At 41.6% G+C, this 14238-nt stretch overlaps 1 protein-coding gene across 5 annotated transcripts in view; it reads left to right on the top strand.

Moving 5' to 3' along the window:
- EGFR (epidermal growth factor receptor) overlaps positions 1–14238 on the top strand; it is a 193315-nt gene that overhangs the window by 132463 nt on the left and 46614 nt on the right. For all 5 annotated transcript variants that reach the window (XM_044761434.2, XM_070496260.1, XM_044761435.2 and 2 more), the window contains exons 5-13: positions 1864–1932; positions 2814–2932; positions 4364–4505; positions 6063–6179; positions 9775–9901; positions 10000–10073; positions 10948–11038; positions 12798–12997; positions 13931–14063. In XM_044761434.2, the coding sequence (XP_044617369.2) occupies positions 1864–1932; positions 2814–2932; positions 4364–4505; positions 6063–6179; positions 9775–9901; positions 10000–10073; positions 10948–11038; positions 12798–12997; positions 13931–14063 (1072 nt within the window). The remainder of the gene's footprint in view (positions 1–1863; positions 1933–2813; positions 2933–4363; positions 4506–6062; positions 6180–9774; positions 9902–9999; positions 10074–10947; positions 11039–12797; positions 12998–13930; positions 14064–14238) is intronic.

Below are 14238 nucleotides of genomic sequence, written 5' to 3'. Positions count from 1 at the left end.
TAATAAAACCTGGGCAGGGAGAGAATTTTGGCAATATATATTGAAACTTTAAAGTGAACACACCTCACCCTTGAATTTCATATCTAGAAATAATAAGAAAATATTTTCATTCCTTTAGGGAGTGAAAATCATAAGGAATGTAAAAAAATATTTTTGTACAAAAATATTCCTTGTAGTCTTGTTTATAATAAGTTTTGGAAAAAACATATACCTAAAAATAAGAGATTGGTTAAATAAATTATGGTACAGCCTTGCCATTAAAAATCATGTTAGGTAGAAGGATACTTAAAGACATGGGAAAATTGTCATAATGTTTTATTAGGTTTTTATTTAAGTTATGATACAATGTACAGTGTGATATCAATTCTTAATTATACATACACTTATATGTCTGTATTGATTACCTCTGGATCCTTTCTTCTTTTTTGCTTTTTTCTATTATCCATATTTTATATAATGTGTCTGCATTTCTTTTTTGTCACAGAGGGTTAAGAATAAAATTATAAGCAGACCTTGAGTTCCTCGGTTGGCAAATGTTTTCCTCTTTACAGAAAGATTCCATTAAACATTTTTATTTCAAATATTTTTTTTATAAACCTATTACATGCTTATAATAGAAATTTGAAAAATATGGGGAAGTAGAAGGTAAAAAGTGAAAATAACATATCACTACACAGACACAACCACTAACATTTCTATGTGTTACTATTGCTCTCTGTTTCTCTCTCTGTGTGTCTCTCTGTCTTTGTCTCTCTGTCTTCATAGCGTACAGCCCACACTGTTCATCTAGGGTTCAGCCTCATGGTCTTTCATGATTCTAAGGATCACCAGCCTTGCATTAATGCCCTCCTCCCTGGGGGGCTATTCTAAGATTTGTCAGTCCTGTTAAAGGTGTGTCCTGCTTCAGCAATCACGTGACAAATTATCAGCTCTTCTGTTTGAAATCTAAATTCTCCCAGAGAATAAATTCTTCCTGACTGTGGGAGACTTTGGGACACATATTAACTCCTTTGAGTTATTGTGTCTTTGCAATGAAAGACATGTCTTTGCATGGCTGATCTCTTTGTAACAAATTTGGTGGTCAACCTGTTCTCTACATATAAATAGAACACTTTGGTCTTCATATTTTTCAATGCTGATAAAAACAAAACACAACTAATGAGATTAAAAACCTTTGTAGCCGTAATTTGTAGTTGCTCATTTCTAAAAACTGCAAACATTGATCTACCAATTGCAAATATTTTCAGACAGTAGCTTGCAAATTAATAGCTGAGGTTTTAGATAATCAATAAATTGGCACACACTGTGAACATTTCACTTTTTGTGCAGCATCCTGTGCCTGTCTCTGACTTGAAGCCCAGGGCTTTTTATTTACAGGACCCCAACTCTCCCAGGGTGACTGACCACCCAGTCACTCAAGACCGGACATAGCAAGAATGTAGTGGGTGCACCAGATTAGACACTCTTAACATTATTGTGGGAGATGGCTGGTGTGCCAACACTCTTAACATTGTTGTGGGAGACGCTAGGCTTTCAAGCCTAAGCAAATTTGGTGTTTGGACCCTTGCGTTCACCTAAATCCCAGTTTTCATGGCCTGTGAAAAGTCAGTAATTACTCTCTGCCTCAGTTTGCACAGCTGAAATGTAAATAGAAGCAGTACGTGGTTCATCTTTTTTTCCTACAAGAGTCTTTTAAGTTGTCTTACAAACCAACCAGCCAAATAAACAGGGAATGAGAAATTTGAAAGCTATTTCTCGTTTCTAGAACGTCACTTTGCTCAGAGACTTAGGAAGGGTGTGAGTTTCTTGTCACTCATTGTCTTTCCCTGTGATATGAATTTAACTATTACTTTTATATTTTAGGCCAAAAGTGTGATCCAGCCTGCCCCAATGGAAGCTGTTGGGGTGTGGGAAAGGAGAACTGCCAGAAATGTAAGTCAGTGAGCAAAATTTCAGATAAATATGTGGCAACCTCCTCCCACTTATACTCAGCTGATTGTATTTTGTTTTCCCTTTGAAGACTCCAAAAAGTATCCTTGATCATGAGGCCAGATGTTAGCAGTGATGTGAATGACAGTCTTGCAAATCTCCCTCCATGTGGTTAATCCAGTGTGGGCTATTTTTGACATTTCAGCCTGTCATAAATAAGTGAAAGTCAGTCACCCATCTATGAGCCATTCTCTCTGAACAATATGTTTGGCAGATTTTTCTGAGAACGGAAGACTTGTCTGTGTTACCTGAGTCCATATTCTTCTTGTTTTCTCTCCCTTTTCCCCCCTCTCTTTGGTACTCAGCTGCATAGAAGCACAAGCAACTTTTTTCAAGAGGGTTTTTCTGCGGGAATCCTAGTTTAGGAGCATGAATGGCCAAGGAATCTGGGGACATGTCAGCTTAACACCTGGCTATCTGTCCTCAGATTAGGTATGACATGACTGTTATGTCCTTTTAAACACTACTTGCTGGCAGGCATTTTTGTTATTTGTGTGTGCTTTCTATATTACCCAAAAACTCAGTTCTAACTAGTATTTAGTTATTTAGCAGGCCTAAAAGTCTAGATTTTATCTGGTTAGTTCTCCTAAGTAATTCAAAATAAATCAGAGAAAAAAAAGGTGGTGCAATAAAGAAAGGTCATGGTTCAGTGTAATTTGGCAGAATGAGAACATTTGGGGAATTTAACAAGCCACAGAATCACTAAATTCATCCTTTCCTTCACTTTTCATCCACTGTTTGCAAGTGCTCTGCAAGGTCCCTGGGAAATGACCTTTCTATCCTCCCTGTCTCTTCAGCTCATTGGTGACCTTTGCTCTTTTCAGTGACCAAGACCATCTGTGCCCAGCAGTGTTCAGGGCGCTGCCGTGGCAGGTCCCCCAGCGACTGCTGCCACAACCAGTGTGCCGCCGGCTGCACAGGGCCCCGGGAGAGTGACTGCCTGGTAAGACCACCCCAGCTCAACACGGTGGGGCTTCTCTGGCCCAGGATTTAGAGGGGCTTCCTGTGGGAGAAGTGTGCCGATTAACATTGGTAGTAGCAGACATGGATTTTGCCCTTTGCCAAGTTACAAACCATCTTTTATTGTCCTGCCTTCACCACTTACTTTATGACCTCGGGCAAATTACATGACATCTCCATGCCTCAGTTTCCTCATCTGACAATGGTGGATAATAAAGTACCTAAGTGTCAAGTGGTCTAAATGACACAGTGCATGTGGCATCCATAACCAGGATCTGGGCATAGAATAAGCATAACTCATTATGAAATATGTGTTATTTGTCATTAATGTTTATTGTGGCCAGCAGCAGTATTGTCATTCTCCTTCTTGTTTCACTTAATTTTCATTACAAACCTAGGGAGTTGATACTGTAAGAGCCCCTACAGTATATGTTTAGAGATGTTAAGAGACCCATCCAGAGCCACACAGATCTTGAGTGTCATGGCTAGGACTACATTTGGATCTCCTGACCCAGTCCCTCTGCTCTTTCCACCATGGCTCAGATGCCTCCTGCCCACCCCCTAAGGAGTCTTGAAGCACTCACTTTTGTCCCTGTTCCTGGACTGGCAGATGACAGTCCTGGAGACACCAGAACTCGGAGACCTGAGTCCTGGAGACACCAGGACTGGCAGATGAAAGTCCAAGAGATACCAGGACTGGCAGACCTGAGTCCTAGAGTTACCAAGTCTGGCAGACGTGACTCCTGGAGTCACCAGGACTGGCAGACGTCAGTCAGCGCCAAGTATGATAAGACCTTCATGGGCTCTAGACACGGAGTCCCACCTAAGGTGGAATCCAAAAGACTGATTTCAAGGAAAGGAAGATTTTTAAAGTCCAGAGGCTGGAGCCGGCCCCAAGGATTTTGCCTTGTGTGGTCTGGGCTGATTCTAATGTGTAGCTGGAGAGGAAAGATGACGTGCAATTCTTAGGGCCACCACTGTATTTGATCTGGTCCCCTTTGCATGGCACCCTTCCTAGTCAAAGTTTTCTGCAGTTTGGCAGTAAGTTCTAAAATGTATCCTCAAGTGTTCTTTATGAGGGAGACCCAATGTAAATTGAATTAAAAACAATTTCACTATATAGTTACCACTCTGGTGTGTGAATTCCTTAGTCATTTTGTAATTTAATAAAGAAATGTATTTTTCTCTCATCATGATCCAGAAATCATCACAGCTATGACAGTATATTTAAGAAAAAACATGCTTTTAAGAGAAAGCTCTTTCTGACTCTACTGAAAGTACTTTGCTAGATTTTTCTGCCATAATCGAACTTCTGAACAGTAAAAACTGTAACTCGAGCTTTCTGCACGAAATCAAAACAGTGCTGAGTGTCCTTGCCCAGCCTGACCAGCACGTGTGGTCCCTCCTGTGACAGGTCTGCCGAAAATTCCGGGATGAAGCCACGTGCAAGGACACCTGCCCACCACTCATGCTTTACAACCCCACCACGTACCAGATGGATGTCAACCCAGATGGAAAATACAGCTTCGGTGCCACCTGTGTGAAGAAATGCCCCCGTGAGTTCATCACATGGGAAACACTTTCATTTGTCAGGCATCCATTTCCTGTTTTGGCTTCTACTGGAATTGTGAGTCCCCTGTCTCGGGTAGTCTTTGAGTGCCTGTGTCTGCCTCATTGTCAGGCAGGTGACCCTGGGCCTGTCCAGGTGCACAGGTGAGGAGCCAGGCTGCTGCGGCAGGCAAGAGATGACAGCTGCCACTCTATTTCCCGGTGGGGTTTCTCGTGTCGTGGTGGCCAGGACAAGAGACTCGCCTGTTGTGCAGCCCTCTTAACTGAGGTCCAGTGTAGCAGTCCAGAATATTCTATTGTCTGATTGGCACAAACCCATGGCCATTGAGCTGTTTCACAAGCAATTAGCAATGGTCCTAAATTAGAGAACACGCTGGAGGACCTGCCTTCTTTGGCCGTTACAATTCTGGTGAAAGCCGTGCCTCTTGGGAGTACCGCAGAAGGTTTGTTCTTGGTTTGGTTTCAGTGGTTTGGGTTTTGCTTATTTGTGTTTGCGTTCTACAGGTGGCTGTAGTGTTTAGGGAAATAGTGACATGAATTATTTCCTGATTGAGAAAGTGTAGAGTTGTCTAATTAAAGAGCTTTAGAAACCATCTTGATTTCTAGGAGGGTAATTAAGAAAAAAAATTTAAGAACAATTATGAAGGAGAGATTTGCCCTACCAGATTTTTGGACATGGAAATTTTTTAATTCTGTGCAGAAAAAATAGCACATAAATGGAATAATAAGCCATTGTAAGGTATATGAAAAACTAAGATAAAGAAAAACTTGCCATGATTATGACATGTATAATCTTTGAAAGAGGTAGAGTTTTAAAATACACAAGAAAACACTTAGGGCCTAAGACAACAAAAGCAGACGACTCAGAAGAAAATGACCAGTGTCCAGTAAATATGTTTGAGGATCTGCTTGGGGAAGCCAAAACAGGAACGCACAGAGCTTTTGAAGAAGTATTAACATTAACACAAACAAATTACTTCAAGGGGTAGGGGAGGCCGAGAAAATGACCCATGTGCCTGGCTTCATGCAGAACCAGTTGGTTCTACCACCCCCAGCAAAGGGAAGATTGTCAGAACAAGAGGACCATGGAAGGGCAAGATACCAGCTGCAAGAATTAAATGCAGCCTCAAATGTAGCAGCTTCGGTGGAAGAGTAGTCTTTGTTTAGGTTCACATATTTTTAATAAGCTTTCAAGCTTTAACCGTAAGTCCTGAAGTAGAACCGATAGGAAAAAAAAAATGAGCTGTGGAGGTGTTTTAAACTTGTGTGCATGCACAATGTTTTCCTCTTTAACACATCTGTTTCCTGCCTGTGATAAAATATCTTTATTTCTCCATATCATGGTTTGGCAAACTACTAAAACTCTTGAACTCTATTCCTTTTCTGTTTGCAGCCTTTTACTCTTTGTCCTTAAAATAAATAAAAGCAGAGGACTATGGGCCCTTTTCATTAGCCCTGTTATAGAAGGACACGAGATGATTGTGGGAAACCCAGAAACACCTGGTGCCACTTTCGCCACCTTCCTTTTATTGTCACTCCCCCAGGTAACTATGTGGTGACAGACCACGGTTCCTGTGTCCGCGCCTGCAGTTCTGACAGCTACGAGGTGGAGGAAGACGGAGTCCGCAAATGTAAAAAGTGTGAAGGGCCTTGTCGCAAAGGTAGGGGAGCCTGCTCGGTGTGGGGATAGGCTCTTCCTCTGGTCCTGAAGCTCCCCCGCAGGGCCCCATCAGCATCACACTTAGAAGAGATTTGAGTAAATGTCTTTCAGCTCGAAATTTGTTCCTGCCTTTGTGCTTGGTGTATCCTGAATGCCAATTTATTCCTACTTGGCCTTGACTGTATCATTTATTATGAAATCTTTCAAACACCCAGAAATGTTGCCAGAATAGTACAATGAACACCCATACGCCTTTCACATAAATTCATCAGTTTTTAATATTCTTCCACACTGCTTTCAGGCTCTCCATGTTTGTGTTTATATATGCCTGCATACGTGTATGTGTCCATATGTGTGTGTATTTTTTTCTGAACTTCGTGATGGTTACAGATATTATAACACTTTACCCCTGCATATGTCGGCATACTTTTCCTACAAATGGGGACATTCTCCTAAGTAATGAAAGACAGTTTCACACTCATCTCAAGTTTCACGTCACTCACTACTATTTTCTGGTATTAAGTTTAAGTTAAACTTCCTCCTACTATCCCAATAAGTCATTTTTAGCCAGTTTTTAGTCTAGAAGCCAATCAAGAATCGTGGGATTTGTTTAGATGTCCTGTCTCCTTACTCTTCGTTAATCACGAACGTTTCTCAGTTCCCCACCCCTACGTTCTTTCTTTTCTCTCCCATCACCTGATGTTGTGAAGAGTACAGGGCAGATGTTTTGCAGAATATTCCTCAATTTGCCTTTGCTGGTTGTTTTTCCTCAGGGTTGGATTTGGGTTGAGTGTTTTGGGCAGGAGTGCTGCGTAGGCCATGTTGATTTCCTCTCGTATCACATCAGGTAGCACATGATGCCTGTATATCCCATTACTGATGATGACAAATCTGATAATATACTTCAGGTAGTGTCCCTCAGATTTCTTGGTGGTTATAAAAAAGTGATTTTCTGTTTCTATCATTTCTTCTACATTTTATTAGTTGACATTCTTTAAAAAAAAGTTTTTTTAGTACACGTGTGAAATCATAGAATCCTTTTATATTCAATTTATTGTAATCCATTCCTGCCATTATTCATTTTGGTATCTCACATATGGCTGGTGGGAAGAGCCTCTCCAGCTGGCTCCTGTCCCTTTGGCATGTCCTGTGTCCAGATTACGTCTTCTACTCAAAACATACTATCTACACTCTTTGTACCTTGCTACTTAAACTTAGTATATCCTGGAAGTCATTCCAGATAAGTCCATATGAATCTTCCTTATTCTTCTTTGTAAGTGACTCCCCTGTGTGACTGAACCAAAATTCATTTAACCTGTCTCCCTTTATATGGTCATTTAGATTGCTTCCACCATGCTGCTGTTATAAATAACGCCTCAATGAATAGCTGCTTACCTGGAACATCCGCTTCAGATGCCACCTTCGCTATGAAGCCGTCTGTGATCAATGAAAACTGATTTCTCCCATAGACACTTCATGTGCATTCTTTCATGGGCAGGCTCAGCCTTTGTGTTCCATGTCATCGAATCCTCCCAACCCCTCTGGGAGGTCTGTGCTGTTATGATCTCCATTCTACAGATGGGGACTCTAAGACACAGAGAATCTAAATGACTTGCCCAAGTTCCAGCAGTTGGGAATGGCAGAGTTGAGATTTGAAGCTCTTGCAGTCTCCTTCCCAGGCCAGACCTGGCCACCTCTGCATCTTCCTGGTCTTGTAACTCCTGTGGGGAGGTGGGTTAGTGCCCTGAGAGCTGAGTATCCTTAGGCTTCAGGAAGCCTCTTGGCAGAGGAGACATGGAAGAAAGGAAATAAGAACTTGGGAGTGGTGCCCGGCCCAGAGGAAGTTAAAAAGAAGAGTTAAGCCACTGAATAGAGAGAAGCGTACTATTAGCATCCTCAAATGGATCTACAAAATCAGAGATTGTTTTTGTTTTATATATTTTTTTTGTTCAACAAACATTTTGATTCTCCCATAATCCTTACGCTCTATTTTTCTATATGTCCCAGTTCATATCCTGGGAGTAGTGGCCAGCTCAGATCCCTTTGGGTATAGGGCGATGCCACTGGGTAAGGGAGGAGGTGCTAGGAAAACAAAGGGCTGAAAATGTGTGTGCTGATGGCCCACACCTTCTCCAAATCTGATGTCTCTAAGGGTGAATGTATAATTTATTTCCGAATTTAGGAATTAAAGTAATCCCACCATCACACACAAGCATAGAGAGAATGAATATTCCGTCAAACACATGGAATTCTCTTCCAGACCCATAATTAAATGGCGAGTCCCCATATAGCAGGTGAATGCCTCAGGGCTTGTCTTGCTGAAGCTGTCTCATTCTCTATTGTCAGCCAGATCCTTGGAATCCCAAACAAGCCTAGCCATTGAATTCCACAACCCACATGGGTTAGATGTGGCCCAGGGAAGCATGGGGATCCAGTGGTTGGTGGGATGGGCTCAGCAGCCAGTTGGCAGCCAGAGGTTTCTTTGCAAGCAACAAGGGACTCCTAACAGAGCGGAGCACAGAGGGGATGATGGAGTAGCAAGGTGTAACTGTGTCACCAGGAAGTCTTGTGGAGATCAGCATAGGACCTATACCTGAACAATGAAATTTTCAGTGACTATCCTTCAAAGTAAAGATAAAGTCTGGAAGATAGGTACCAAAAATTGCACTGTGAATTTTAGAGGGAGAGCTGCAACAGATAAATGGGCTTTAGGGTAGCGATGGCATTTGAGATGGAGATTCGGGAGTGGATGTAAATTACTAAATGGGCTCAGAGTGTGGAAAAAGGCATTTTAGATTGGTGTAGCAATAAGACACAGGTCAAAGCGTTTGGTTCAACTAAACACTGAAATAAAAGCAGTTTATCTGATAAAAGTTATTACAGTATTTCCTATGATCAGCCAGCCTTTAGAAATCATGTTTGTGAATAGTTTCAATGATATGATGAATGTTCACAGCATAATAAGTGAAAAAAACAAAATACCAACTGCATAGCTTATGTGACATAACCATGGAGGATAGCCGGAAGGAAATTTTCTGAAGTATTAAAGGTAGATAGTGGAATTGCTGGTCATTGTGTTCTTTGTTCTGTGTTTTCAACATTTTCTTAAATGAATTCATCTCACTCTTTCAAAAAGAAAAAATCTATGTGTATTGTTTCTTTAAGATAGAAGACAAAGCTGCCATTCAGGTTAGGGCAATGGAAAGGCATTGAAGGTTTAGTCAGGGGGATACCTGATGAGCCCGTGCATAGAAGCAGTACTGACAGCAGCAAGTGGACTGCACTGCTGTGGAGAGGAAGTAAGAGTTGTTAAGAACAATTAGATTCTGGTCCAAGTGGGAAATAATGAGGAGGAGAATGCCAGCCCAGGGAGGGGAAAAACAGCAACAGCATCTCCTTCTCTAACTCCAAACCCCACCATGGTCCCTGGTACCTAGCAGCCCCTCCATTGATGTTTGTTGAGTGAATGAATGATGGCATGGCAGTGATGGTTCTCATGGCTACAGTTCACTTCCTGCTCCCCTCTGCTTGTGAAACCCTGGCTATTCCTAATTCAGCAAATGTGAATTGAATAAACATTTCCCTTATTTTTACAGTTTGTAATGGAATAGGAATTGGTGAATTTAAAGACACACTTTCCATAAATGCTACCAATATTAAACACTTCAAAAATTGTACCTCGATCAGTGGAGATCTTCATATCCTGCCGGTAGCATTTAGGGGGTAAGTAATAGATTAAGTTACTGGTGTAGAGAAAAATAAAATCTGCCTTGTTCAGTGGTAGAGACTGTGAATCAATAATCATCCTGTACTTGTTTCAGTGACTCCTTCACACGGACCCCGCCTCTGGATCCCAAGGAGCTGGATATTCTACAAACGGTGAAGGAGATAACAGGTGTGTGCTGCAACGTTTTATATGAACATAAAGGAGAAATCGGAGTTTTATAGAGAGAACTTTTAGATGTATTTCCTTCTCCCTCAGGATAAAAACCTTTATTCTGAAATTCTACCATTAATGACTAATTAATTCCTTGATATTTTTCAAAAATGCAATTTCCACCGCATGCAAGGGGTGAACACTCTAAGAAAAGACTCTGGTCATCCATGACTTCACGTGAACATGTTTAATCCCTCGTCTCTCAGCTGAGGGCAATGTCTTGATGGCCCAGCGACTTTGGTGGGTAGAGAGAGAAGGGCAGAATGGTAAGGGAACAGCATGGGCTCTCAAGCCTTGTAGACTAGATTTCACATCCCTGCTCAGCCACCAGCAGGCCTTGGGTCCTTCCTTCCATCAGAGCTCCACTTCCCTCATCCCTAAAAAGGGCATAATGAGACCTAAATAACAATATTGTTTTGAGGATTGAAATTAAATAAGGAAAATGCATAAATTTCCTTGTATATAATAACAGCTCAATGCATGGCCACTATCATCAAGAGCAGGAGCTCTTGGGGTCGTCAGATACGTAGCCCAGCAAGGCTCTCAGGGCCGCAGCACCACGGGGACAGCCTGTTGGGTGAGAGTTGGGCAGTGGGAGAGACGCAGCAGGGAATAGGAATTCCAGGGGAGAGACGGAATGCCCAGGGTAGAATCGTGCCTTGGCTTGCATCTGCACACGTGTATACACTCAGTGAAGGTGATAACAAGAGTCAAACCAAACGTTCACCTTTTCTTCTCCTACTATAGTCTCTTGAGAATCCTTTAATAATGTCTCATACAAAAAGGGAATTTCCTAAGCGGTATGTGTCTAAACCTTCCTTCTGCTTTGTAGGGTTTTTGCTGATTCAGGCCTGGCCAGAAAACAGGACTGACCTCCATGCTTTCGAGAACCTGGAAATCATACGTGGCAGAACCAAGCAGCAGTAAGTTGACCCCAGCCCCAGCCTGGTAGATCCTTTCTTATTTTTTTATTTTGAAATAAGACTTAACGAGAGTTTGAAATTAGGCTTACGGAAATGTTGCAAAGACATTGCAGAGAATTCCCTATATCCTTCACACAGCTTCACCTAATGTTAACGTCTTACATGAGCCTGGAGCAAGTATCAAAATGAGGAAATTAACGTCAGCACAGACTTGGTTCTGGTTTCACCCGTTTTTCCATGAATGCCTTTGTGCTGTTTCAATGTCCACTCCAGTATCCCACATTGCATTCCGTTTTACGTCTCTGTAGTCCCTTGCATATAGTTTCTCTGTCTTTCCTTCTCTTCCGCCGTCAGGCATTTTGTAGAATGTTTTCTCCTGATGTGACTGAAGTTATGTGTTTTGGGCAAGAAGAGCACTGAGGTGACATATTCTTCTCAGCACGTTATATCAGGATGACCTAAGAGGCTTTTTGGCATTCAATGTTTCTTTCAGGATTTCCACTTTTCCAATTCCAACAGTGAAATACACACACACACACACACATCTTTAACATAATAAGTATAATAATTAGTTTTATGGTGAGGAGGAATTTGAGAATCTCTTGGTCAAGTGTGACTTGGAAACAGTCTGGTTCCCAGAACTGTTTCCTATAATTGACTTCTAAAAGGACTACGTAGTATTGTGCAATATTAAAGAAAATCAGGATATGGTACATATAAAATAAGCATTGCTTTCCAAAAGTTGCCTTGGCTATGCATCTCTGATGCTAAACATGTAGCTAACATTGCTTCCCAGAAATGCCCCTCTGCTCTGAGTTCTGAGGAATATTTCCTCTACCCAAGGTTCATACAGAGACGAGAGATTTAGATCACTTTTCTTAGGTGACTGGCATGTACTTCTTGGCTTAGTTTTAGGGGTTTAAAGAAGATAAGGATTGCTTTTTTCTTTTTACTGAGAACTCCAGTGACACACAGTCCCTACTGGGGCAGGGTGACCACTGATTCCAGGGTGTGGCTCACCAAGCCAGGCCTTCCCGCAAGGAAGACCCCAGCTTTGTCTCTGGTGTCTTGGCTCCCCTGGGTGCATGTTGGGGAGAATGCCTAACAGTAGTGGTGCAGGCCTCCCACCTAAGGCCCTTTGCTTTCCCCAGGGGCCAGATTGTGGGAAGAGAGAGGGAGAAAGGGTGAGGAGAGAAAGAGAAACAAGGAGAGAAGGAGTCTCCAAATTACACTTAAAGCTTTTGTCATCTCATGCCTTAATTATCAGTCTCTTCATTCAATACTGTCTCAACTGGCCCATTCTCCATCCTGGTGTCCAGTGAGCTTCCTAAAAATGCAGATCTCTTTCCTGTGTTTTCCCATCATCTGCGAACAACAACTCAAGCTCTTCCACATGGTGTCCGAGGTCTTCTGGCCTCTTGTATTTGGATGTTTGAGAGATTAGAACATGTTCTCAATTCACAGGCAAAATAAAACTTCAGTAAATAAAATAATAACATAAAAACATTTATTCAGCCCCCAGTCTGCCACTGGGATTAAAGATACTAAATGAACAAGGAACTAGCTTTTCCTTGGAAAAGCTTAAAAAACACTTGCAATTTTCAAAAGTTGCAGTACATACCTTCCACAGTGTGACTTACGATCACTGAAAGGCAGGCTGTAGTAGATCTAAAGTGGTCCAGAAGAAGAAAATAAAGTTTTTAGTGATATTATGTTTTCATAATTTTTCACAATGTTATTTTTCTTCTTTCCAAATTAGTGGTCAGTTTTCTCTTGCGGTCGTCGGCCTGGACATAACATCTTTGGGATTACGCTCCCTCAAGGAGATAAGTGATGGAGATGTGATCATTTCAGGAAACCGAAACTTATGTTATGCAAATACAATAAAATGGAAAAAACTGTTTGGGACCTCAAGTCAGAAAACCAAAATTATAAACAACAGAAGTGAAAAAGACTGCAGTAAGTAATCACTTTGGTTTGGCTGTGGAAATGGTTCCAATGGGTCACTTATTTTGATTTAAAATATTGAAAAGCCATTCTTAAACATTTAAATTACTTTTTTCATTCCTGAGGATCAAATTAAAAGAAATCTGTATATTCTTAATTATAAAGTTATCATGTGAAGTTCATCAGAATTGTTTCTAGATCATTCTCATTTCACAGGATGAATTTGCCTTGAGGTTTATGCTATCAGTTATTTGTAATTTACTAAACTAAATTTAGTATTGGTTTTATTACATTTTAGCTATAGGTTCCTCCCTGCTCATTTCAGCCTCTAATGACTATAGCTACACACACATAAACACACACATGAATGGGATGAACATTTCACATTGGCATTTCCTATGCTGAGTTTAGAGCCACAGACAGCTTTTGAAGCTGGGCATGCACCAACGAACGCCCTGTGCTGAGACCCTGGCCCCTGGCAGAAACAGATCTGAGTTCAAATCCTAGCTCTAACCCTTCCGAGCTTTGAGACCTTCGTCCATTTACTTCATATCTTTAGGCTTTGGCTTTCTCATCCATTAAATGGAGATAATAATGATTCCCAGTGCTACTGAGAGAATTAAATGAAATTCTGTATGTAAAGCTCTTGGCCTGGCACATGGCAGGCAACCACAAACCTTCCTTATTGTTACCATCAGCTATGATATTCATCAGCAAAATACCACCCAGGCCATCCAGGTCCCGTCGGCCCCCACTAGGGAAAAGGGAACTTGCAGTCGGCCTCTGGAAGCCCCTTTTGTGTCACTGCTTCTTCCAGGGCCGCCGGCGTATCTGTGCAACTCAAGATCTCAGAGAACCCAGCTCCTCACTTACTGGTGTTGTCTCAACTGGCCCCTCTGGTCACTTTTCCATAACTGATTCCTTGCGCTCACTCTGTCTTCTCAGAGACCGTTGGCCATGTCTGTAATCTGTTATGCTCGTCAGAGGGCTGCTGGGGCCCAGAGCCCAGAGACTGCGTGTCCTGCCAGAACGTCAGCCGTGGCAAAGAATGTGTAGAGAAGTGCAACATTCTGGAAGGGTAAGACATTATCTTTTAATCCATTTGTTTTGATTAAAAAATAAGACTTCAGATTGTTTTTATAGGTTTATAGTTATTCAGTTTGATTCTTTTCTTTTTGTTGGCAACTATTAATCACAACAGGAAATGAACAAACTTTTTTCATTACTTAATTTAATCCAATAATTTATAGAAT

The sequence above is a fragment of the Equus asinus genome, chromosome 1 (genome assembly GCF_041296235.1).
Source record: "Equus asinus isolate D_3611 breed Donkey chromosome 1, EquAss-T2T_v2, whole genome shotgun sequence".
NCBI classification, from domain to species: Eukaryota; Metazoa; Chordata; class Mammalia; order Perissodactyla; family Equidae; genus Equus; species Equus asinus.
This window is presented reverse-complemented; position numbering and strand designations above follow the sequence as displayed.